Source organism: Oncorhynchus keta, chromosome 14 (genome assembly GCF_023373465.1).
Source record: "Oncorhynchus keta strain PuntledgeMale-10-30-2019 chromosome 14, Oket_V2, whole genome shotgun sequence".
Classification (NCBI taxonomy): Eukaryota; Metazoa; Chordata; class Actinopteri; order Salmoniformes; family Salmonidae; genus Oncorhynchus; species Oncorhynchus keta.
The window spans coordinates 12589055-12613190 of NC_068434.1; the positions used below are offsets into that span (position 1 = coordinate 12589055).

At 43.2% G+C, this 24136-nt stretch overlaps 1 protein-coding gene across 3 annotated transcripts in view; it reads right to left on the bottom strand.

Annotated features, from left to right (window-relative positions):
• LOC118392863 (glutamate receptor ionotropic, delta-2-like) overlaps positions 1 to 24136 on the bottom strand; it is a 716766-nt gene that overhangs the window by 219454 nt on the left and 473176 nt on the right. For all 3 annotated transcript variants that reach the window (XR_008063741.1, XR_008063742.1, XM_052461119.1), the window contains exons 7-8: positions 9233 to 9394; positions 4011 to 4130 (exon numbers count right to left, since the gene is read on the bottom strand). Coding sequence is in view for 1 of the 3 variants with exons in the window: in XM_052461119.1 (XP_052317079.1) it covers positions 4011 to 4130; positions 9233 to 9394 (282 nt within the window). In the remaining 2 variants the exon portion in view is untranslated. The remainder of the gene's footprint in view (positions 1 to 4010; positions 4131 to 9232; positions 9395 to 24136) is intronic.

A 24136-nucleotide genomic window follows, 5' to 3' on the forward strand; every position in this document is an offset into this window, starting at 1 on the left:
CTTGGAGAGTTCCTCAATGAGCTTGACACCTTGAAAAGCTAATTTCACAACGATGGCTCACCACTCATCGTACTGGGCGATTTTAACCTCCCGACGATTAATTTCAATTAATTTCTTTCCTCCTTTGACCTCACCCTTTCCCAGTCACCTCCCACTCACAAGGCAGGCAATACGTTTGACCTCATCTTCACTAGAGGCTGTTCTAATCTTGGCCTTCTAATCTTACTGCAACCCCCTATATATCTCTGATTTCCCCCAACCCTACCCACTCAGCCCCCACCCAGATGGTCATGCGCCGCCGCAATCTTCGCTCTCTCTCTCTCCCTCTACTCTCTCCTCTTCTATCATGTCCTCTCTTCTGTCTGCTATCCTCCCTTTCTGCGTCCTTTGACTCTCACTGTCCTCTTTCCTCCCGGTCGGTCCGACCTTCCCCTCCTGCTTCGTTGCTGAGTTACTCACTGCTAACAGAACAGGGTTGCGGGCATATGAGCGGAAATGGAGGAAAACTAAACTTTCGGTGGACCTTCACTGTATATTCCCTCCACTCCTTCCTCTCTACCTTCTCTTCTGCTATATTTGTTGCTGAAGATGCTTTCTATCACTCTACATTTTTAACTTCTGCTTCCAACCCTGGGAAACTATTCTCCACTTTATCCTCCATCCTTAATACTCCACACTCTTCCCTCTCCCTCCTTGCAAATGACTTTGACAACCACCAGGTGACGTGGAGAGGGTCTGTTTTTGCACCACGTACTCTCACTACTGGTGTCCCCCAGGGCTCGGTTCTAGGCCCTCTCCTCTTCTCTCTATACACCAAGTCACTCAGCTCTGTCATATCCTCACATGGTCTCTCCTATAATTGCTATGCAGATAACACTCAATTATTTTTCTCCTTCCCCCCTTCTGACACCCAGGTGGCAACACGCATCTCTGAAAGCCTGTCAGATATCTCTGCTTGGATGTCAGCCCACCACCTCAAGCTCAACCTCGACAAGACGGAGCTGATCTTCCTCCCAGGGAAGGCATGCCTGCTCAAAGACCTCTCCATCACGGTTGACAACTCCAGAGTGTCACCCTCCCAGAGTGCAAAGAAGCTTAACGAGAACCTGAACAACACCCTATCGTTCTCTGCAAACAATAAAGCAGTCACTCGCTCCTGCAGGTTCATGCTCTACACTGGTCGTAGAGTACGACCTTTCCTCACACAGGAAGTGGCACAAGTTATAATCCAGGCACTTTTCATCTCCCATCTAGACTACTCTCTGTTGGCTGGGCTCCCCACTTCGCCATCAATTCCCTGCAGACGGTATACAGTCTTCCTATTTTCTCCCATGTCACCCCACTCCTCCACACACTCCACTGGATTCCAGTCAAAGATCTCATCATCTTCAAGACCCTGGTGCTTGCCTATGGAGCAGCAATGGGAACTGCACCACCTTACCTTCAGGGTATGTTCGAACCATACATCACAACCCAAGCATTCCGTTCTGCCACCTCTGGTCGCTCCCAGTCAAAGCTCTTTCCTGTACCTGGCATCCCAATGGTGAAACAAGCATCTTAAATTGTAATTTGTATTTCATTTCACCTTTATTTAACCAGGGAGGCCAGTTGAGAACAAGTTCTCATTTACAACTGCAACCTGGCCAAGATAAAGCAAAGCAGTACGACAAAAACAACAACACAGAGTTACACACGGGATAAACAAACGTACAGTCAATAACACAATAGAAACATCTATGTACAGTGTGTGCAAATTTTGAATGGGGCATGCCTATTTAAGATGGTGAGGAAGGTTTTGTTTTAAACAACCTGGCATCCTCTACTGACGGGATGAGGTCTATATCCTTCCAGGATACCCGGGCCAGGTCGATTACAAAGGCCTGCTTGGTGAAGTGTTTTAGGGAGCATTTGATTGTGATGAGGGGTGGTCGTTTGACCGCATACCCATTACGGATGTAGGCAATGAGGCAGTGATCGCTGAGATCCTGGTTGAAGACAGCAGAGGTGTATTTTGAGGGAAAGTTGGTCAGGATGATATCTATGAGGGTGCCCATGTTAACGGATTTGGGTTGTACCTGGTAGGTTCCTTGATAATTTGTGTGACATTTAGGGCATCTAGCTTAGATTGTAGGACTGCTGGGGTGTTAAGCATATCCCACTCTCAGTCACCTAACAGAACGAACTCTGAAGATAGATCGGGGGCAATCAATTCACATATGCTGTCCAGGGCACAGCTGGGGGCTGAGTGGGGTCTATAACAGGCGGCAACAGTGAGAGACTTGTTTCGGGAAAGGTGGATTTTTAAAAGTAGAAGCTCGAATGGTTTGGGCGCAGACCTCGATAGTATGACATAACTCTGCAGTAGATTGCAACACCGCCCCCTTTCGCAGTTCTATCTTGACAGAATTTGTTGTATTTCTGGACATTTCTGAATTTTTGGTGTCCTTCCTAAGTCAGGATTCAGACACAGCTAGGACATCAGGTTTGGCGGAGTGTGCTAAAGCAGTGAATAACACAAACTTAGGGAGGAGGCTTCTGATGTATGAAACCAAGGCTTTTAGGGTTACAGAAGTCAACAAATGAGAGCGCCTGGGGAATAGGTGTAGTACTGGGGGCTACAGGGCCTGGATTCACCTCTACATCACCAGTGGAACAGAGGAGGTGTGGGATAAGGGTACGGCTAAAGGCTATAAGAACTGGTCGTCTAGTGCGTTCGGAATACAAGGAGCAGATTTCTGCGCGTGGTAGAATAGATTCAGGGCATAATGTACAGACAAGGGTATGGTAGGATGTGAGTACAGTGGAGGTAAACCTAGGCATTGAGGGATGATGAGAGAGGTTGCATCTCTGGAGGCACCAGTTAAGCCAGGTGAGGTCTCCGCATGTGTGGGGGGTGGGACAAAAGAGAGAATCATCAAGGTAAAAGGTGGCTACTTTGAAGAATCTCAAATATAAAATATATTTTGATTTGTTTAACACTTTTTTTGGTTACTACATGATTCAATATGTGTTATTTTATAGTTTTGATGTCTTCACTATTATTCAACGATGTAGAAAATAGTCAAATAAAACCTTGAATGAGTAGATGTGTCCAAACATTTGACTGGTACTGTATATGAGAAGAACTGGGAAAATAATATAGTTCTCTAGGTATCACTTAATAATTAGATGTACACTTATTTACAATGGCAGCCTACCGGGTAACAGTGGGTTAACTGCCTTGTTCAGGCTGAGAATGATAGATTTTTACCTTATCAGCTCAGGGTTTTGATCCAGCGACCTTTCAGTGACTGGTCCAACGCTCTAACCACTAGGCTACCTGCCACCCCAAACATCACAGTATTTCTACCAAACATACTTTGTATAGGACACTGTTCTAAAGGTTATGTATCTATTTTGTGTCACTGTGGCAGCCAAATCTGCCTGCTTGCATGAAACACAGTGCTCCATCCTCGAGACAGCACGTAAGTCAGACCTACAGAGACAGCGCACCAGTCACTGGTACGGAATACATATTAGGAACTTCTTCATTCCTCCTCCTCAGACCTCACCTAGTCTCAAAACTCAAGTCTCACCCCTCCTCTTCAATCCTCACCCTTCAACCTATTTCGTAAAGCCACCACGCAAGGTCAGATAACCCCCCCCCCCAACCGCAAAATGTATTGTTTATTTCATCATTTCTTGAAAACAGCCCACTTCTAGCAATTCTACACATTTTGCCATTGGGCAGAGAAAAAAAGTTGCAGATTTATAGCCAATCTCAGAGAAAATGTTTCTGTTTTATAAACATCAATCAGCACCCCGTGGAGAATAGTCAACAACAACAATAATAACAGGAACAAGATTGTTTTAATAATAATAATAATAATAACATGGCTGTATGGCATTTATAGTAGATGCTTTTATCTTAAGCGAATTACAGTCATGCGTGCATCATTTTTTTGTATGGTGACCCCAGCGGGAATCTAACCCAAGATCATTTGATTAAGAATAACGTTGTGTTCTTTTACCTTACTGACACCCCTGCCCCTGTCTTCGCCATAGTTGGTCCCCAGGATCTCAAAGTAGATGTTGGGGTTGGTTCCGTTGTCTGTAAACTCCAGGAAGCCAGTCAGACCACTCACTCCAGACTGTAAGGCACAGCACAAACAAAAACACAAACACAAACACAAAGAGGGTTTTTAGAAAATCCTGCTGAGATTAAAACTATTCCTCATGAGACTGAGACTGTACTAATATGGACACTGTACAAGAGTGATTAGTAAAGGTCAAAGAAACTACCAAAGAAGTATTCCCAGAAAAAGTCATAAAACATTGAAAATGGTTTTAATAAAAGATCTCGTCACTCTGAACAATGTCTGCTATTTCATGGGCCCGTTGGGGAAAATGTGTCTGCTATTTCATGGGCCCGTTGGGGAAAATGTGTCTGCTATTTCATGGGCCCGTTGGGGAAAATGTGTCTGCTATTTCAAAGGCCCGTTGGGGAAAATGTGTCTGCTATTTCATGGGCCCGTTGGGGAAAATGTGTCTGCTATTTCATGGGCCCGTTGGGGAAAATGTGTCTGCTATTTTCATAGGCCCGTTGGAAAACGTGATAGATAATAAGACACCTTCAACCCTCCAGCCTAGACACTGTAAAGTGATTACCTGGTTTGTTCCAGTTGTAGGATCTTAATTTGAGCAAGTTTCCTACAGCAGGAAAATAATCCTGGAGCAACAGGACATGTGAATTATTATGTGGATTATACGACATGGACATTTCTGTTGGGGTTGATACATTTTTCATGAGAACAAATCTAGTCTGAAATTTCAAAGTGAAAATTACAAACTTCAGAAGTCTTTTTAAACCTCAAATATAATACAGTTTTAAAGTTTTAAAATGTTTTTAATTTCCTGAATTGCATTCTCCGGCAGTTCTCCTGTAACAGGGTGATCAAATTAATATCCTACACTTGTAAGTGTGGGGCTTTTTCAAGAGAAATCCTCTCGCCTTGATATTTCCGTTGATGTGTACAGAGGCTATGAATCAAGTAATTCTATGCCTCGCTCCCCTCACACCCCTTTCATAATTCAGCCTACATTACACCTGCACTGAAGGTAGCCCTGTCTGCAACGCTGCGTTCGAGAGCACAACGACGTGACCGCCCGCATTGGGAACAGATTTATTCATCTACATGCAGCCTGTTACATTAAAGTCATGATCATAATTGCTTGTTGTTCATTTACTCTTAATGTGTTCTTCTTTTGCTAAATGAGAGCAGGCTTAAACACAAAGAGTGCTCGGCAGCCACGAACAAAGCACCACACCATGAGTAGCCTTTCATCTCCCCAAAGCTCTCCAACATCACAAACGAGTGCAGAGACCCCCCCCCCCTCTCTCTTTCCAAATTGTAGGTCTAATTAAAACAAAGACAATTGTTGTAAATATATTGCACCAATACTGCTCTGACAGGATTAATTAACTGTCCAATTAGGAGAGCTGAGCAGTATACGGGCAAGTTCACCCTAACGCATGCATTGAAAAGCCAATAAACAGCCCGTTCCGCTAATGAAGCCGTAGAACATTGGTCCAATGAGGAAACCCTGGGGAATGTAATATGTGCCCATTACGTGGCTGGTTTACAGTAAAATAACAAGGCATACGCCACATTAACATCACCACAGTTATTACAACAGCCGGCAGCAGGTGCAGGAGAGAACATCTCACACATGCAACCAGTCTCAGGACTGAATTATTGGGACTCGACCTTTGTTGGCTCACCTTCCCTACGGCAGGGCCGGTGTCACTTTCACTGATTGTGTGTGTGTGTATGTGTGTCTGTCTCTGTGTGTGTGTGTGTGTGTGTGTGTGTGTGTGTGTGCAGACACGTGTCGAAAGGTACAGTACACTCCCCATGAGCTACGGCCACAGGGATGGAGAAGGTGTTAACATCACGTCCTGTCCTGCACTAACACAGCAGCTCTGGAGAGCACAATGTCACCTCAACACGACAACAATGCCAACCACCAGGGCTTTATTCAATGCCTAAGACAGTGTCCCTAACTTCATATCCATTTCAAAGGTCCCCTCTGAGATAAAAGTTGGGGCAGATGAGATGACGTCCACCCTTGAAGGGCTATCCCATTCATACAGTGGTTTGCGAAAAAATTCACCCCCCTTGGCATTTTTCCTATTTTGTTGCCATATAACTCAGAATTAAAAAAATATTTGGGGGAGGGGTTTGTATAATTTCATTTACACAACATTCCTACCACTTTGAAGATGCAAAATATTTTTGGGTGTGAAACAAACAAGAAATAAGACCAAAAAAAGAAAACTTGAGCGTGTGTAACAATTCACCCCCCAGAAGTCAATACTTTGTAGAGCCACCTGTTGCAGTAATTACAGCTGCAAGTCTCTTGGTGTATGTCTCTATAAGCTTGGCACATCTAGCCACTGGGATTTTTGACATTTTTCAAGGCAAAACTGCTCCAGCTCCTTCAAGATGGTTGGGTTCCGCTGGTGTACAGCAATCTTTAAGTCATACCACAGACGCTCAATTGGATTGAGGTCTGGGCTTTGACTTGGCCATTCCAATACATTTAAATGATTCCCCTTAAACCACTCAAGTGTTGCCTGAGCAACCTGCTTTGGGTCATTCTCCTGCTGGAAGGGGAACCTCAGTCCCAGTCTAAAATCTAATGAAGACTGAAACAGGTTTCCCTCAAGAATTTCCCTGTATTTAATGCCTTCAATCATTCCTTCAATTCTGACCAGTTTCCCAGTCCCTGCTGATGAAAAATATCCCCATAGCATGAGCAGCTGCCACCACCATGCTTCACTGTGGGGATGGTGTTCTCGGGGTGATGACAGGTGTTGGGTTTGCACCAGACATAGCGTTTTCCTTGATGGACAAAAAGCTCAATTTTAGTCTCATCTGACCAGAGTACCTTCTTCTATATGTTTGGGGTGTCTCCCACATGCCTTTTGGCGAACATCAAATGTGTTTGCTTATTTCTTTATTTAAGCAATGACTTTTGTCTGGCCACTCTTCCATGAAGCCCAGACCGTAAAGCCCAGTGTACGGCTTAAAGTGGTCCTATGGACAGATACTCCAATCTCTGCTGTGGAGCTTTGCAGCTCCTTTAGGGTTATCTTTGGTCTCTTTGTTGCCTCTCTGATTAATGCCCTCCTTGCCTGGTCCATGAGTTTTGGTGGGCAGCCCTCTCTTGGCAGGTTTGTTGTGGTGCCATATTCTTTCTATTTTTTAATAATGGACTTAATGGTGCTCTGTGGGATGTTCAAAGTTTCAGATATTTTTTTATATAACCCAACCCTGATCTGTACTTCTCCACAACTTTGTCGATGACCTGTTTGGCGAGTTCCTTGGTCTTCATGGTGTCGCTTGCTTGGTGGTGCCACTTGCTTAGTGGTGTTTCAGACGCTGGGGCCTTTCAGAACAGGTGTATATATACTGACATCATGTGACAGATCATGTGACACTTAGATTGCACATAGGTGGACTTTATTTAACTAATAATGTGACTTCTGAAGGTAATTGGTTGCACCAGATCTTATTTAGGGGCTTTATAGACAAGTACATTTTTCCATTTCACTTCACCAATTTGGATGATTTTGTGTATTACATGACATCCAAATAAAAATCCATTTAAATTTCAGGTTGTAATGAAACAAAATAGGAAAAATCACCAAGGGGGATGAATACATTCGCAAGGCACTGTTGTCTGCATCCCAAATAACATCCTATCTCCTATATAGCATACTACTGTCATGACTGTCCTGATCAGGTCAGGTTACAGGAGACCACAATCCTACAGATTATATGTTTGATGTTTATACATTGGATGTTGTATGGAAAATGTCCAAATCAAAGATAATTTTTTGGTAAAGATGAAATGTGAAGTTGTCTAAAATTGGATTTGAGTCAAATCTAGACCTTGCTCTTAACTTGGTACGCCCAGAGAATTGCCCTAAAGGCGGTTACGCCCACTTCTGACACGAGGGTATAAAACCTGTGCGTGAAGAATGTACAGATAAGACTATGTGACCCAAGCTGCAGCCGAGGTCTAAAAAAGTCAACGAACCCAAAAACGCAACACAAGTTTGAAGACAAAAGAAATCTTTTTCTACCCAAGCTACGGATGAGTAGCTGTGTCTAATCGGGTGAATTCAAGTCGAACCACCTAGCCTCCACTCCTCATCGAATTGGGGTATCTACACTGTTTCGTTCCTACGCTGTGAGTTCTGAGCTACAGAGCTGTCTCTTCCTTAGAAGAGCCCTTCCAGAGCAAGGGCGAGGGAACATACTCCTGAGCCAAAAGGACACAGACATCGTGAGGACAACCAAAGAGTTGCGCCGGAAAAACCTTCCCCACGTAATTACATCATTATATTCTGACCCATAAGAGCGGCAGTTTGGGGCAAGGCTAGGGATAGAATAAGCATAGCTGACAAATTCACCCAAATGTATATTTCTCTCGTGTACTTTCTCTTTTTCTCTCTCTTTTAAATCCCAATTTTGGGTAACACGTGCCATAGTGTGTTGGCCCGTTATACTAAGTTCTAATAAATAGCCAAGAATGTGTTTTTGTGTATGTATATCTTTTATCATCATTTTAGCTTTCTAGTAAATAAATACTAAGATTGGTGTGGTACGAACTCATTGGTGAGACCCGGGTCCGAACTCATTGGTGAGACCCGGGTCCGAACTCATTGGTGAGACCCGGGTCCGTGCAGAGTCCCGGATTATACGACGTTCAGAACGAGACTGTTTAACTGGTTAATTAGCGGCTGTTGTAAAATCGTTATTCTGATATTCTTTGAGTTCATTTGGGAAATAGAAACTCAATAAAACAAATTTTCCCATGGTGCCCCAGGTTAATTAGTTAATAATTGCTTGATTCAGTTAATCACGCAATTAGAAACCTTTAATCATTCGATGAGAAACAGTCGTCACATTAACTAATACAACGTCACAACACTACTTTCAACCAAAACCATATGGGCCCTTATCACAAGTAGTGCACTATATAGTTCATAGGGTTCAATTTGGGACGTAAGCATTATCAAGGACCGGGACACCATGTGGGTGCAATTATTACCAGGTAGAACAGAAAACTAGCAGTACTCCGGACCTCCAGGCTCGGATTTGAATATCCTTGGTCTATAACCTGGTCTGGTAGTCAGGAGAAACTCCTGTCTCTAAGAATAACCCCCTATATGGACCAGTACCTTTTTGACATTGTCCAGCATAGGCCGTCCTCCTTGCCAGGGCTTAGAGTTCTTGCGGATACAGGTGAGGCTGGCCATGCTGTGCCACTTTCTGTCCTCCAGCTTCCTGTGGAAAGTGTTGGCCAATAGCAGCACTGTGTCGTAGATGTAGCGGTTGGTGATCTGGGGAAAGAGGGCGGGAGGGAGGAAGTAGAGGGTGAGACAACAGAAGGGAAGCAGAAGGGGAGGGTGAGAAAAAACATGAAAGTGGTAAAGAGGGAGAAAGGAAGAAAACAGACCAAAAAAGGAGGGAGAAGTTAACAGTGGAGCAAAAGAAAAAGGCGAAGATGGTCAACAGTAGTGCACTACATAAGGAATAGGGTGTCATTTGAGATTCATCCACAGTCTGCTCTGCACCATGCTGAAAGCTACTCTGCACCCTGCTGAAAGCTGCTCTGCTCTGCACCCTGCCGAAAGCTGCTCTGCACCGTGCTGAAAGCTGCTCTGCTCTGCACCCTGCTGAAAGCTGCTCTGCACCGTGCTGAAAGATGCTCTGCACCCTGCTGAAAGCTGCTCTGCACTGCACCCTGCTGAAAGCTGCTCTGCACCCTGCTGAAAGCTGTTCTGCTCTGCACCCTGCTGAAAGCTGCTCTGCTCTGCACCCTGCTGAAAGCTGCTCTGCTCTGCACCCTGCTGAAAGCTGTTCTGCTCTGCACCCTGCTGAAAGCTGCTCTGCTCTGCACCCTGCTGAAAGCTGCTCTGCTCTGCACCCTGCTGAAAGCTGCTCTGCTCTGCACCCTGCTGAAAGCTGCTCTGCTCTGCACCCTGCTGAAAGCTGCTCTGCTCTACACCCTGTTGAAAGCTGCTCTGCTCTACACCCTGCTGAAAGCTGCTCTGCACTGCACCCTGCTGAAAGCTGCTCTGCACCCTGCTGAAAGCTGTTCTGCTCTGCACCCTGCTGAAAGCTGCTCTGCTCTGCACCCTGCTGAAAGCTGCTCTGCTCTGCACCCTGCTGAAAGCTGTTCTGCTCTGCACCCTGCTGAAAGCTGCTCTGCTCTGCACCCTGCTGAAAGCTGCTCTGCTCTGCACCCTGCTGAAAGCTGCTCTGCTCTGCACCCTGCTGAAAGCTGCTCTGCTCTGCACCCTGCTGAAAGCTGCTCTGCTCTACACCCTGTTGAAAGCTGCTTTGCACCCTGCTGAATGCTGCTGAGACGGCTGGCAGTGAAACATGCAGTGATCATAAGGAGTAGGCTGGCATCATTTGAAAGAAAATTGATACGTGCACTCGTGTCATTTCATCAGTTCTTTGATCATTGGTACAGAAGCAACACCTAACACCTGTGATTTGTAGCTACATCTCTGAAGTTCTCTCTGCAAACACGCACTCCAACTACTGTTTGCATTACACATCCAGGCTGCTCCCAGTTCCCAGTAAAGTAAGTGGCCCTGGAAGGATTAAAACAGCCTTATCTCTGTAGCTTTGTCTATGTTCACCCTTTAAAAGCTCCACAACACAAATCACACCACGCGCATCTTTTTAACACTAGAACCGCTTGGCCTATCAGCATATAAGTAAGTACCCACTAGAGAACATTACCAAGCGTTGCCTTTAGTATATGCATCAGATGAGGGGTTGAGTGCGGAAGACACATTTCAGTTGAAGGCATTCAGTTGTACAACTGGCTAGGTATCCCCCTTTCCATTTCCCTTCCCATATCAACCCGCAAGGTGCGCAAACATACTTGTTAAATAAATGCTTGATAAATAGTGTGTAAACTATTGTAAAGGATTCATTGCATGCAGAAATATTTATGGGAATGTATCAATTAAAAAAAAATACAATAGTTATTTGTTTAAAGTCAAGCATATGTTTTGTATAAATCTCCAAAGTCCTAGACAAAACATAGGCCTATAGCTTATTTTAGTTTCCCTTACAATAAAAACAATACATTGTATTCCATTTGATCAACTAAATTTGTAGATTTGATTAGTAATAGAGTTATAGTAATGAATCAAGTCCAGTTACAGCTTCTTTTGACAAAGTAGAAATGAAATAGACCGCAATAATAATATATCCAGCCAGGTGCGCAGGTGAAATGATTTGCTGTATTCCTAAACAAAAGCACCAGTGCATGAACAACTGTAAAGGATTAATGGCATAAAGAAATATTTTCATAACAAGATATAAAAACAGCTGACTGCATTTGATACTGTTTTGTGCCTTTAAACATGAATCAACCGTGTCTTCTCTTTATGTTTGGGGTCCACATTCAGCACACAGATTCGAGGCTTTGTCAGAGCAAGTCCCACAAACACATCGCTTGCAATGCACACTTTCTTCGTTTGCACCTGCCAACTTGACATGTTGTCTTATTTTTCCCCGAGTGGGAGCTGTGGTGCATCAAGAAGAGGAAGGGCAGGACCTGTTTCCAAGGCGGCCTGCTTGGCGGATCACGAACCTCACATGCCAGATCCAGTGGGATGCATTGTGCTGATGATGCAAACACTCTTATTTATTATACATCTGTACACTGTGAGTGTTGCTATACCAATCTCCATCACTGATGTGGAGTACAGCTCCGCTGGTATGTTGTTCTGCGCAGAGGGTGGCAGCTCCTGCCTTTCTTTGTTCACTGTTCCCAGCAGTCTATTCTTCTTTGCAATTAACTTGTCAGCCAAGGAATTTGATGTGAAGAAGTTGTCATTGGTCACATTTCTGCCTTTGCACATGTAAGGCTCCACGAGTCTCAAAACCAGACAGTTGCTCACCAGCTTGCCCGGTTTCATCTTTCCCCAGATATGGAAAGCCATTGAGCAAGTATTTGGTTTCGACATCTGCGGCTAACCAAAACTTAACTGAAGTCACATGCACCATTATCAGTTTCTATCTGGTTTCTAGGGCCCCTACATCCATTTACGACAAATTAGCTTATTTTCATTTTATGTTTATTATGTTACTAGTGTTTGCTTAGTAGCCAGAGCTATGCTACGGCGTGAGTGGTCATGTGCTGAATGCATGGACAGCATGTGAGTGGTCATGTGCTGAATGCATGGACAGCACGTGAGTGTTCATGTGCTGAATGCATGGACAGTATGTGAATGGTCATGTGCTGAATGCATGGACAGCATGTGAATGGTCATGTGCTGAATGCATGGACAGCATGTGAGTGGTCATGTGCTGAATGCATGGACAGCATGTGAATGGTCATGTGCTGAATGCATGGACAGCATGTGAGTGGTCATGTGCTGAATGCATGGACAGCATGTGAGTGGTCATGTGCTGAATGCATGGACAGCATGTGAGTGGTCATGTGCTGAATGCATGGACAGCATGTGAGTGGTCATGTGCTGAATGCATGGACAGCACGTGAGTGGTCATGTGCTGAATGCATGGACAGCATGTGAGTGGTCATGTGCTGAATGCATGGACAGCATGTGAGTGGTCATGTGCTGAATGCATGGACAGCACGGATATTCTTGGAAAAAGTCACATTTAGAAAAAAGTTGCACCTCTTGAATTTTGAGAGTTATTTGACAAAGGTAAGTGTAATATAAACTGCAGAATATGCTCTTTCTGACACTATATGGAAATCACAATGTTTTACCTGCATGTGACTCTGAAGGAGGATTTAACAAAGAGATCCTCTTTTCCCTGCACCTCCTGTCCCTGCAAGATGATCCCATCTCTTCGTGTACAATTTGACAACTGATAGGCCCAATATTGTCACTCATCAGATTATTGTCAATTTGATCTGGTCTACAGGCTAACTCTTATTATGTGTGTAATTAGTTTTGGTATAGTTTAGGTGTAGTTTCAGGGGCCGGCTGTACAGGCTGACTTGCATTGTTTGTTTCCTGCTCACCAACTTGGATAGAGTTAAGGATGTGTTTTGCACTATTCTAAAGGCTTACTGCAACACATAGCATGTTCTCGTTTCCCTTTACAGTACATTGGATTAGTATCAACCTCTTCACCCTCATCATTACACTATTGTTGTTCTAAATTAAATCAACCTCTTCACCCTCATCATTACACTATTGTTGTTCTAAATTAAATCAACCTCTTCACCCTCATCATTACACTATTGTTGTTCTAAATTAAATCAACCTCTTCACCCTCATCATTACACTATTGTTGTTCTAAATTAAATCAACCTCTTCACCCTCATCATTACACTATTGTTGTTCTAAATTAAATCAACCTCTTCACCCTCATCATTACACTATTGTTGTTCTAAATTAAATCAACCTCTTCACCCTCATCATTACACTATTGTTGTTCTAAATTAAATCAACCTCTTCACCCTCATCATTACACTATTGTTGTTCTAAATTAAATCAACCTCTTCACCCTCATCATTACACTATTGTTGTTCTAAATTAAATCAACCTCTTCACCCTCATCATTACACTATTGTTGTTCTAAATTAAATCAACCTCTTCACCCTCATCATTACACTATTGTTGTTCTAAATTAAATCAACCTCTTCACCCTCATCATTCAGTTCACGCCTCATTTCAATTTGATTGTGAAGTAACTTGCACGATTATCGCCCATTCCATCCGTTTGTCATTCAGTGGGCTGGCATCTTTTGCTTCGCTGGATAGAGTCAAGGATATGTTCAGCATTATTCTAAAGACCTACTGACACATGTAGCATGTTTTCCTTTCCCTTATAATACATTTGATTAGTAATAGAGTTATAGTAAACAAAACTGTCCCATAACAGTTTATTTTTTACAAAGTAAAACATTAAAGAGAATGGTATCAACCCGCAAGGCTTGCGGTCAAATGATTTGCTGCTGATTAAATAGGCATAACACAAACTCATCATTACACTATTGTCTTTCTAAATGAAATCAACCTCTTCAACCTCCTTATCATTCAGTTAGGCTTCATTTAAATTACATTGTGAAGTAAGGTGCACAATTATCACCCATCCATTCATTTGTCATTCACTCCGTGAGGAGAGAGAGACTCATAAAAAAAACTGTTAAAGAGGCACAAAATCCTTTCCTGTTTGTGATATGAAAATGTTGACGACTGTAAATAAAATACAAACATTTAGGAAAAGTCCGGGAACGAGCAGGACATAGCTTTTTTGGGGGGCTGATTTTTTTAATTGACCAAATCAAACGTCAGTGGCAGTTGGGTTATGGCGGTTCTAGAGCCCAGACCTGTATCCCAAATGGCACCTATTCTCTATATAGTGCACTATTCTTGAGGGCCATAGTCAAAATAGTGCACTATAAAGGGAATACGGTGCCATTTAATTTGGGCCACAGCCGGAGGCCGAAGGGGGAGACAGAGAACAGTTCATTCGGGCCCTGATCGATGGCCCTGTGATTTAGCGTTGTCTCCGTTTGAATGGCTGTGTAATAAATAGAGGGCCCATTATGTTTGCCGTTGTTTATTAACCTGCAATGCTCGGGCACACTTGTCACAAAATTCGAGTGCCGTGTTCCAGCGCCCACTGTCCTAACCGGGGATGTGGAACGAGCATGGCATCCCCCTGACATAGGCTTTTATAGCCGGGAGGTCACATATGCATCAAATCAAATTGTATCAAATTGTATTTGTCACATGCGCCGAATACAACAAGTGTAGACATTACCATGAAATCCTTACTTACAAGCCATTTCCCAACAATGCAGTTAAAAAGCAATAAAATTAACAAATAGATAAAAAATAAAATAATAACACAATAAAAAAACACAAAATAATGAGGTTATATACAAGGAGTACCGGTACCCAGTCAGTGTACTGGGGTTCAAGAGGTGATTCATTGAGGTAATATGTATATGTAGGGTTTGATTAGGTGATTCATTGAGGTAATATGTATATGTAGGGTTTGATTAGGTGATTCATTGAGGTAATATGTATATGTAGGGTTTGATTAGGTGATTCATTGAGGTAATATGTATATGTAGGGATTGGTTAGGTGATTCATTGAGGTAATATGTATATGTAGGGTTTGGTTAGGTGATTCATTGAGGTAATATGTATATGTAGGGTTTGATTAGGTGATTCATTGAGGTAATATGTATATGTAGGGTTTGGTTAGGTGATTCATTGAGGTAATATGTATATGTAGGGTTTGATTAGGTGATTCATTGAGGTAATATGTATATGTAGGGTTTGATTAGGTGATTCATTGAGGTAATATGTATATGTAGGGTTTGATTAGGTGATTCATTGAGGTAATATGTATATGTAGGGATTGGTTAGGTGATTCATTGAGGTAATATGTATATGTAGGGTTTGGTTAGGTGATTCATTGAGGTAATATGTATATGTAGGGTTTGATTAGGTGATTCATTGAGGTAATATGTATATGTAGGGTTTGATTAGGTGATTCATTGAGGTAATATGTATATGTAGGGTTTGATTAGGTGATTCATTGAGGTAATATGTATATGTAGGGTTTGATTAGATGATTCATTGAGGTGATATGTATATGTAGGGTTTGATTAGGTGATTCATTGAGGTAATATGTATATGTAGGGTTTGATTAGGTGATTCATTGAGGTAATATGTATATGTAGGGTTTGGTTAGGTGATTCATTGAGGTAATATGTATATGTAGGGTTTGATTAGGTGATTCATTGAGGTAATATGTATATGTAGGGTTTGGTTAGGTGATTCATTGAGGTAATATGTATATGTAGGGTTTGATTAGGTGATTCATTGAGGTAATATGTATATGTAGGGTTTGGTTAGGTGATTCATTGAGGTAATATGTATATGTAGGGTTTGGTTAGGTGATTCATTGAGGTAATATGTATATGTAGGGTTTGGTTAGGTGATTCATTGAGGTAATATGTATATGTAGGGTTTGATTAGGTGATTCATTGAGGTAATATGTATATGTAGGGTTTGGTTAGGTGATTCATTGAGGTAATATGTATATGTAGGGTTTGATTAGGTGATTCATTGAGGTAATATGTATATGTAGGGTTTGGTTAGGTGATTCATTGAGGTAATATGTATATGTAGGGTTTGGTTAGGTGATTCATTGAGGTAATATGTATATGTAGGGTTTGATTAGGTGATTCATTGAGGTAATATGTATATGTAGGGTTTGATTAGGTGATTCATTGAGGTAATATGTATATGTAGGGTTTGATTAGGTGATTCATTGAGGTAATATGTATATGTAGGGTTTGATTAGGTGATTCATTGAGGTAATATGTATATGTAGGGTTTGGTTAGGTGATTCATTGAGGTAATATGTATATGTAGGGTTTGATTAGGTGATTCATTGAGGTAATATGTATATGTAGGGTTTGATTAGGTGATTCATTGAGGTAATATGTATATGTAGGGTTTGATTAGGTGATTCATTGAGGTAATATGTATATGTAGGGTTTGATTAGGTGATTCATTGAGGTAATATGTATATGTAGGGTTTGGTTAGGTGATTCATTGAGGTAATATGTATATGTAGGGTTTGGTTAGGTGATTCATTGAGGTAATATGTATATGTAGGGTTTGGTTAGGTGATTCATTGAGGTAATATGTATATGTAGGGTGAAAAGCAGAAAGTCCAGGTAGATATTTAATGAACTGTTCAGCAGTCTTATGGCTTTGGGGCAGACGCTGTTCAGGATCCTTTTGGTCCCAGACTTGGTTCTCCTGTATCACTTGCAGTGCTGTAGCAGAGAGAAAAGACTGTGACTTAGCTAACCATTTTTAGGGTCTTCCTATGACACCGCCTGGTATAGAGGTCCTGGATGAGAGGGCGCTCGGCCCCAGTGATGCACTGGGCCATACGCACCACCCTCTGCAGAGCCTTGAGGTCAGATGCTGAGCAGTTGCCATACCAAGCGGTGATGCAACCAGTACAACCATACAACCAACGCTCTCAATGGTGCAGCTGTAGAACTTTTTGAGGATCTCAGGACCCATGCCAAATCCTTTCAGCCTCCTGAGGGGGAAGAGGCCATGTCGTGCCCTCTTCACAACTGGATTGGTGTGTTTGGGCCATGATAGGTTAATAGTGATGTGGACACCAAGGAACTTAAAGCACTCAGCCATCTCCACTACAACCCCATCAATGTGAATGGGGGCATGCTCAGCCCTCCATTTCCTGTAGTCCACAATCAGCTCCTTTGTGTTGCTGACATTGAGGGAGAAATGGTTTCCCTGTCACTTCCCTGTCACTATACTAGCAGGCCTTACCTCATCCCTGTAGGCAGTCCCATTATTGTCAGCAATCAGGCATATCATGTCAATGTCCGTTTTTTATTTGAACCTTTATTTAATCTTTGGGCTAGGAGACAGTATTTTGACGTCTGGATGACAAGCGTGCCCGAAGTAAACTGCCTGTTACTCAGGCCCAAAAGCTAGGATATGCATATATACATTGGTATATTTGGATAGAAAACACTCTAAAGTTTCTAAAACCATCCAGAACATTATTTTTTGGATGAGAGCACGTACTTTGTTGTTTATCTCCGGTAATGACAAAAACGATTCTCCGCCTTAAATTTGATCATTTATTTACAAATTAGGGTACCTACATTTTTTTACTTGTTTGGAGAAGTTTATTGGTAACGTTTGGGATTAATTTTGTATGCATTTTGAATTAAGCCCGCCAGCTAAACTGAGTTTTTGGGGATATAAATGACTTTATTGAACAAAAGGACCATTTGTGATGTAGCTGGGACCTTTTGGAGTGCCAACAGAAGAAGATCTTCAAAGGTAAGCATTTATTTTATCGCTATTTTCCAACCTGCCTGGTTGGAAAATGTTTTTAATGCTTTTGTGTGCTGGGCGCTGTCCTCAGATAATCGCATGGTGTGCTTTCACCGTAAAGCCTTTTTGAAATCTGACACAGCGGCTGGATTAACAAGAAGTTACGTTTTTTCTGATGTATGACACTTGTATTTTCATGAATGTTAAATATTACTGTCATTTGTCATACTACAGGACAACATGTTTTAGTATTCTGTGGTTGAATCTGTGTTTGAAATTCACTGCTCCACTAATGGGCCTTACAGATACAGTGGGGCAAAAAAGTATTTAGTCAGCCACCAATTGTGCAAGTTCTCCCACTTAAAAAGATGAGAGAGGCCTATAATTGTCATCATAGGTACACTTCAACTATGACAGACAAAATCTGAAAAAAAATCCAGAAAATCACATTGTAGGATTTTTTTATGAGTTTATTTGCAAATTATGGTGGAAAATAAGTATTTGGTCAATAACAAAAGTTTATCTCAATACTTTGTTATATACCCTTTGTTGGGAGAACTTGCACAATTGGTGGCTGACTAAATACTTTTTTGCCCCACTGTATTTTTATGTGTTGGGGTACAGAGATGAGGTAGTCATTCAAAAACCATGTTAAACACTATCATTACACACACAGTGAGTTAATGCAATGTATTATGTGACTTGTTGAAGCATGCTTTCCCAGGAGATATTAATTTTTAAATAGCTGTGAAATGGTTGTTTCTGGTGAATTTTTAAGGGAAAATACATCTAAAACTTTTCTCTTATTTTGGTCAATATACCACATCTGAAATGCCAATATTTTTCTGTATTTCATTAAAAGGTTGGTATAATTTTAACGTTTCAGTAAGTAACCATGCTTGGCAATTATTTTGTAGAACGTCTGTGAGAAAGATTGATTGAAAGTTTGCTATGTTACATAAGTGCTTGAGGGAGTCTACCATTGAATAAAAATAATTGACACCATTAAAATATAATTTTCCCCTTCAAAAAAGTGCCTAATGACATATTATCCCATATTATATTATCAGGCTAGTATATTATTTAGCAATCAGCATTATCAGCTGTAGCCCAACTTATCTGGCAGGTAGCGGCAGGTAGCCTAGTGGTTAGAGCGTTGGACTTGTAACTGAAAGGTTGCAAGCTCAAATCCCTAAGCTGACAATGTAAGTATCTGTCATTCTTCCCCTGTTGTGTTCTGACCTTAGTTTCTTTGTTTTAGTTGGGGTGGGTAGTCTATGTTCTTTTTTCTATGTTGTGTTTACGTGTTTGGCCTGGTATGGTTCTCAATCAGAGGCAGCTGTCGTTCGTTGTCTCTGATTGAGAATCATACTTAGGTAGCCTTTTCCCACCTGTGTTTTGTGGGTGATTATTTTCTGTCTAGTGTTTTCTGTTTAGGTTGTTTCTCAGACAGGACTGTTTCGTTGTCGTTTCGGTCTTTCACTTTGTTGTTTTGTTATTCAGTGTTCAGTTGATTTATTAAATCAACTGCCCCTGAACAAGGCAGTTAACCCACTGTTCCTAGGCCATAATTGAAAATAAGAATATGTTCTTAACTGACTTGCCTAGTTAAAAAAAAGCAGTGTAGTGGCTATAAATAAATAGGCTGAAGCATGGGGGTTGCCCATCTGTATTGTGCTAGATCAGTGCTTCCAACCTTTCGAGTGATGGCTGCCTTTCATTGTAGGGGAACGTCCCTTGTACTGAATGAGGTTCAGAGGAACAGCTCTTCTTTGCTAGTATATTCTTTAAGTCAGTAGCCAATTAGAAAAAAGTTGTTTCAAAGTTTATAATACCACCAAAGTTGTCTTTGAACTCACAAAATTGAGTCCAATATAACCGTGAACAATTCTCACTCGCTTTGAGAAATAAACTCTCACACACGAGATGTAAAACTAGCAATAGAAACTTTCTCCACTTGAAAAATATCCCTTTATATATAATTATTATTCGTGCTTTTGAATTTAACATGTTAAATGTGACAGTAGTTCTTTACTTGTTATACAAGTAGCTCACATAATTAAGGGTTGAGAAGAGAGAGAAAGTGAGGAGCTCTGTTACCCTTAAAAGCCTTGCTCAACTTGTTTTCCTTCACAAACCACAACCTCTGAAGAGTGGGACAAACCAAAAGCATAATTGGCGGTGGGTGGATCCAATCATAAAATTAGGAGGGGGGGGTCATGGAAATCCTGGGAGCGCGAGGAGGGGCGGCAGTGGCTGGCCTGTTGAGATTGGCTCCTATGAGAGGCTGGGTGATCGCTGACCACTGCTATACAGGAAGAGGCAGTGAGTGTGTTTGTACACACACGTATTTGTGTGTGTGCATACGCGCGCATGTGTGTGTGTGTTTGTGTGGGTGGGTGGGGGGGAGTGTGGTCATGCAGACCCAGATGATGCGCTCCAGTCCAGTGTGAAATTGGGCTTCTTCTGGGGCACTCTCCTGACTGCTCCTCTGCCTCCACACTGACAGAAAACACAGGCCTAACTGCACTATTCACAACTGCACCGGGCACACACTGTCCTCCACTGACTGCCGCTGCTCTCCGTCTGTCCTCTCAGTATTCCGCACCACACTTGGCACTGTCTGTCTGTCTGTCTGTCTGTCTGTCTGTCTGTCTGTCTGTCTGTCTGTCTGTCTGTCTGTCTGTCTGTGTCAGTCATCTACTGATCAAAATAAAAATACATCTCTGTGTATTACTCAGCACGGTCTCTATCTGTCACTGCTAAACTATATATACAAAACTGTGTGGACACCCCTCCAAATTAGTGGATTTGGCTATTTTTTTTATACACCTGTTGCTGACAGGTGTATAAAATCAAGCACACAACCATGCAAACAATAGAATGGCCTTACTGAGGAGCTCAGTGACTTTCAACTGGGTGCCGTCATAGGATGCCACCTTTCCAACAAGTCAGTTTGTCAAATTTCTGCCCGACTAGAGCTGCCCTGGTCAACAGTAAGTGCTGTTATTGTGAAGTGGAAATGTCTAGGAGTAACGTAGGCCACACAAGCTCACTGAACAGGACCGCTGAGTGCTGAAGCACGTAATGCGTAAAAATCGTCTGTCCTCAGTTGCAACACTCACGACCAAGTTCCAAACTGCCCCTGGAAGCAATGTCAGCAGAATTACTGTTCATCGGGAGCTTCATGAAATGGGTTTCCATGGCTGACCAGCCACACAGAAGCCTAAGATCACCATGCGCAATGCCAAGCGACAGCTGGAGCGATGTAAATCTCGCTGCCATTGGACTCTGGAGCAGTGGAAACGCATTCCCTGGAGTGATTAATCGCACTTCACCAAACCAGTAAATTATTTAAAAAATATTTTTTTGAACAGCGTGACATGAAATGGAACTGTTCAGTCTGTATGATCAATCATCAACGCTCAGTGTGTGTGTGAGTGTGAGCGCTGGTGTAGCCTACCACATTTACTTAAATTCAAAGTGCACGCATTATGCTGAAATAAACATGCAACCTTGAAATGCAGTTAATACGGTTAAAAAATTGTCTCCAATTTTTGAGAAGGGCCATGCTGTTGAGAAGAGCCATGCTGTTGAGGAGAGCCATGCTGTTGAGAAGAGCCATGCTGTTGAGAAGAGCCATGCTGTTGAGAAGGGCCATGTTGTTGAGAAGGGCCATGCTGTTGAGAAGAGCCATGCTGTTGAGAAGGGCCATGCTGTTGAGAAGGGCCATGCTGTCGAGAAGGGCCATGTTGTTGAGAAGGGCCATGCTGTTGAGAAGGGCCATGTTGTTGAGAAGGGCCATGCTGTTGAGAAGGGCCATGCTGTTGAGAAGGGCCAGACTGTTGAGAAGGGCCATGCTGTTGAGAGGGGCCATACTGTTGAGAAGGGCCATGCTGTTGAGAAGGGCCATGTTATTGAGGACGGCAAGGGCCTCATCAAACGACTGTTCGGGGAAGAGGAGAGCAGCACAGAGGATGAAGGTGCTGCAACAGATGTGCAAGCAACACCAAACTCGTCAACAATGTTGCAGCAAGTCATCAACCTTTCAACAGAAGAAAGAAGTGAAAGGAATCCAACCTCCTGAAAATCCTCTATAAGGAGTTCTTCCTGTTTGAAGCCACAACCAACAGTTTGAGATACCTGCACCTGTTTGAGGCACTCGCCATCAAGGCCACCCTCCCGGGTCACCTTCAAGGACACCATCCAGAACACCATCCAAGTCATCATCCAGGACACCTACCATGACACCATCCAGGCAATATTCCAGGCCACCTTTCAGGGCACCTTCGAGGCCACCGTCCATGACACCATCCAGGCCATCATCCATGACACCATCCAGGCCACCTTCCAGTGCACCTTCAAGGACAGCATGTAGGCCATCATCCAGGCAACCATCCAGGCCACCATCCACGACACCATCCAGGCCAACATAAATGACACCATCCAGGCCAAATTCCAGGTCACCTTCAATGACACCATCCAGGCCACCACCCGGGTCACCTTCAAGGACACTATCCAGGACATTATCCAGGACACCATCAAGGACACCTTCCAGGACACCATTCAGGACACCATCCAGTACACTATCCAGGCCACCATCCATGATACCATCCAGGCCACCATCCATGATACCATCCAGGCCATCATCCATGACACCACCCAGGCCACCATCCATGATACCATCCAGGCCATCATCCATGACACCACCCAGGCCACCATTCATGATACCATCCAGGCCATCATCCATGACACCACCCAGGCCACCATCCATGATACCATCCAGGCCATCATCCATAACACCATCCAGGCCATCATCCATGACACCATCCAGGCCATCATCCATGACACCATCCAGGCCATCATCCATGACACCCTCCAGGCCATCATCCATGACACCATCCAGGCCATCATCCATGACACCATCCAGGCCACCATCCAGGTCACCTTCAAGGACAAGATCCAGGACACCATCCAGTACACTATCCAGGCCACCATCCAGAACACCATCCATGATACCATCCAGGACATTTTCCAGGACACCATCAAGGACACCTTCCAGGACACCATCCAGGACACCATCCAGTACACTATCCAGGCCACCATCCAGACCACCATCCATGACACCATTCAGGCCGCCATCCAGGTCACCTTCCAGGACACCATCCAGGCCACCATCCAGACCACCATCCATGATACCATCCAGGACATTTTCCAGGACACCATCCAGGACACCATCCATGACACCATCCAGGCCATCATCCATGACACCATCCTTGACACCATCCAGGGCACCTTCCAGGACACCATCCAGGATACCATCCATGACACCATCCATGACACCATCCAGGTCACCTTCAAGTCACCATCCAGGACACCATCCAGGTCACCTTCAAGTCACCATCCAGGACACCATCCAGCACACTATCCAGGCCACCATCCAGACCACCATCCATGATACCATCCAGGACATTTTACAGGACACCATCCAGGACACCTTCCAGGACACCATCCAGGACACTTTCCAGGACACCATCCAGGACACCATCCAGGACACCACAGAGGTCAGGCAAGCCTTTTTAGTCAATTTATATCAAGATCAGGATCCGTCTGAGTGCAGAGGGCACTGTGGTTTTTGAGAGCCCACTTCAGAAGAAAGAATAACAGTTGAACAGGTAGGGCCTATATATGTGCACTATGGGTAGGTTTGTTTGCCTCAGGGTGCCAGGTTATTTAATATGTAAATTCTTAGAAAAAAATGTCAAATCTAGAACCTAAAACGGTTCTTCGGCAGTCCCCATACTAGAACCCTTTGAGGAACCCTTTTTGGTTCCATGTAAAAACACTTTACTTGTTATTTATTTATCCGTTATTTTACCAGGTAAATTGACTGAGAACACATTCTTATTTGCAGCAACGACCTGGGGAATAGTTACAGGGGAGAGCAGGGGGATTAATGAGCCAATTGTAAACTGGGGATTATTAGGTTACCGAGATGTTTTGAGGGCCAGATTGGGAATTTAGCCAGGACACCAGGGTTAACACCCCTGCTCTTACGATAAGTGCCATGGGATATTTAATGACCTCGGAGGGTCAGGACCCCCGTTTAACATCCTATCCGAAAGACGCCACCCTACACAGGGCAGTGTCCCCAATCAACCTGGGGCATTGGGATACTTTTTTAGACCAGAGGAAAGAGTGCCTCCTACTGGCCCTCCAACACCACTT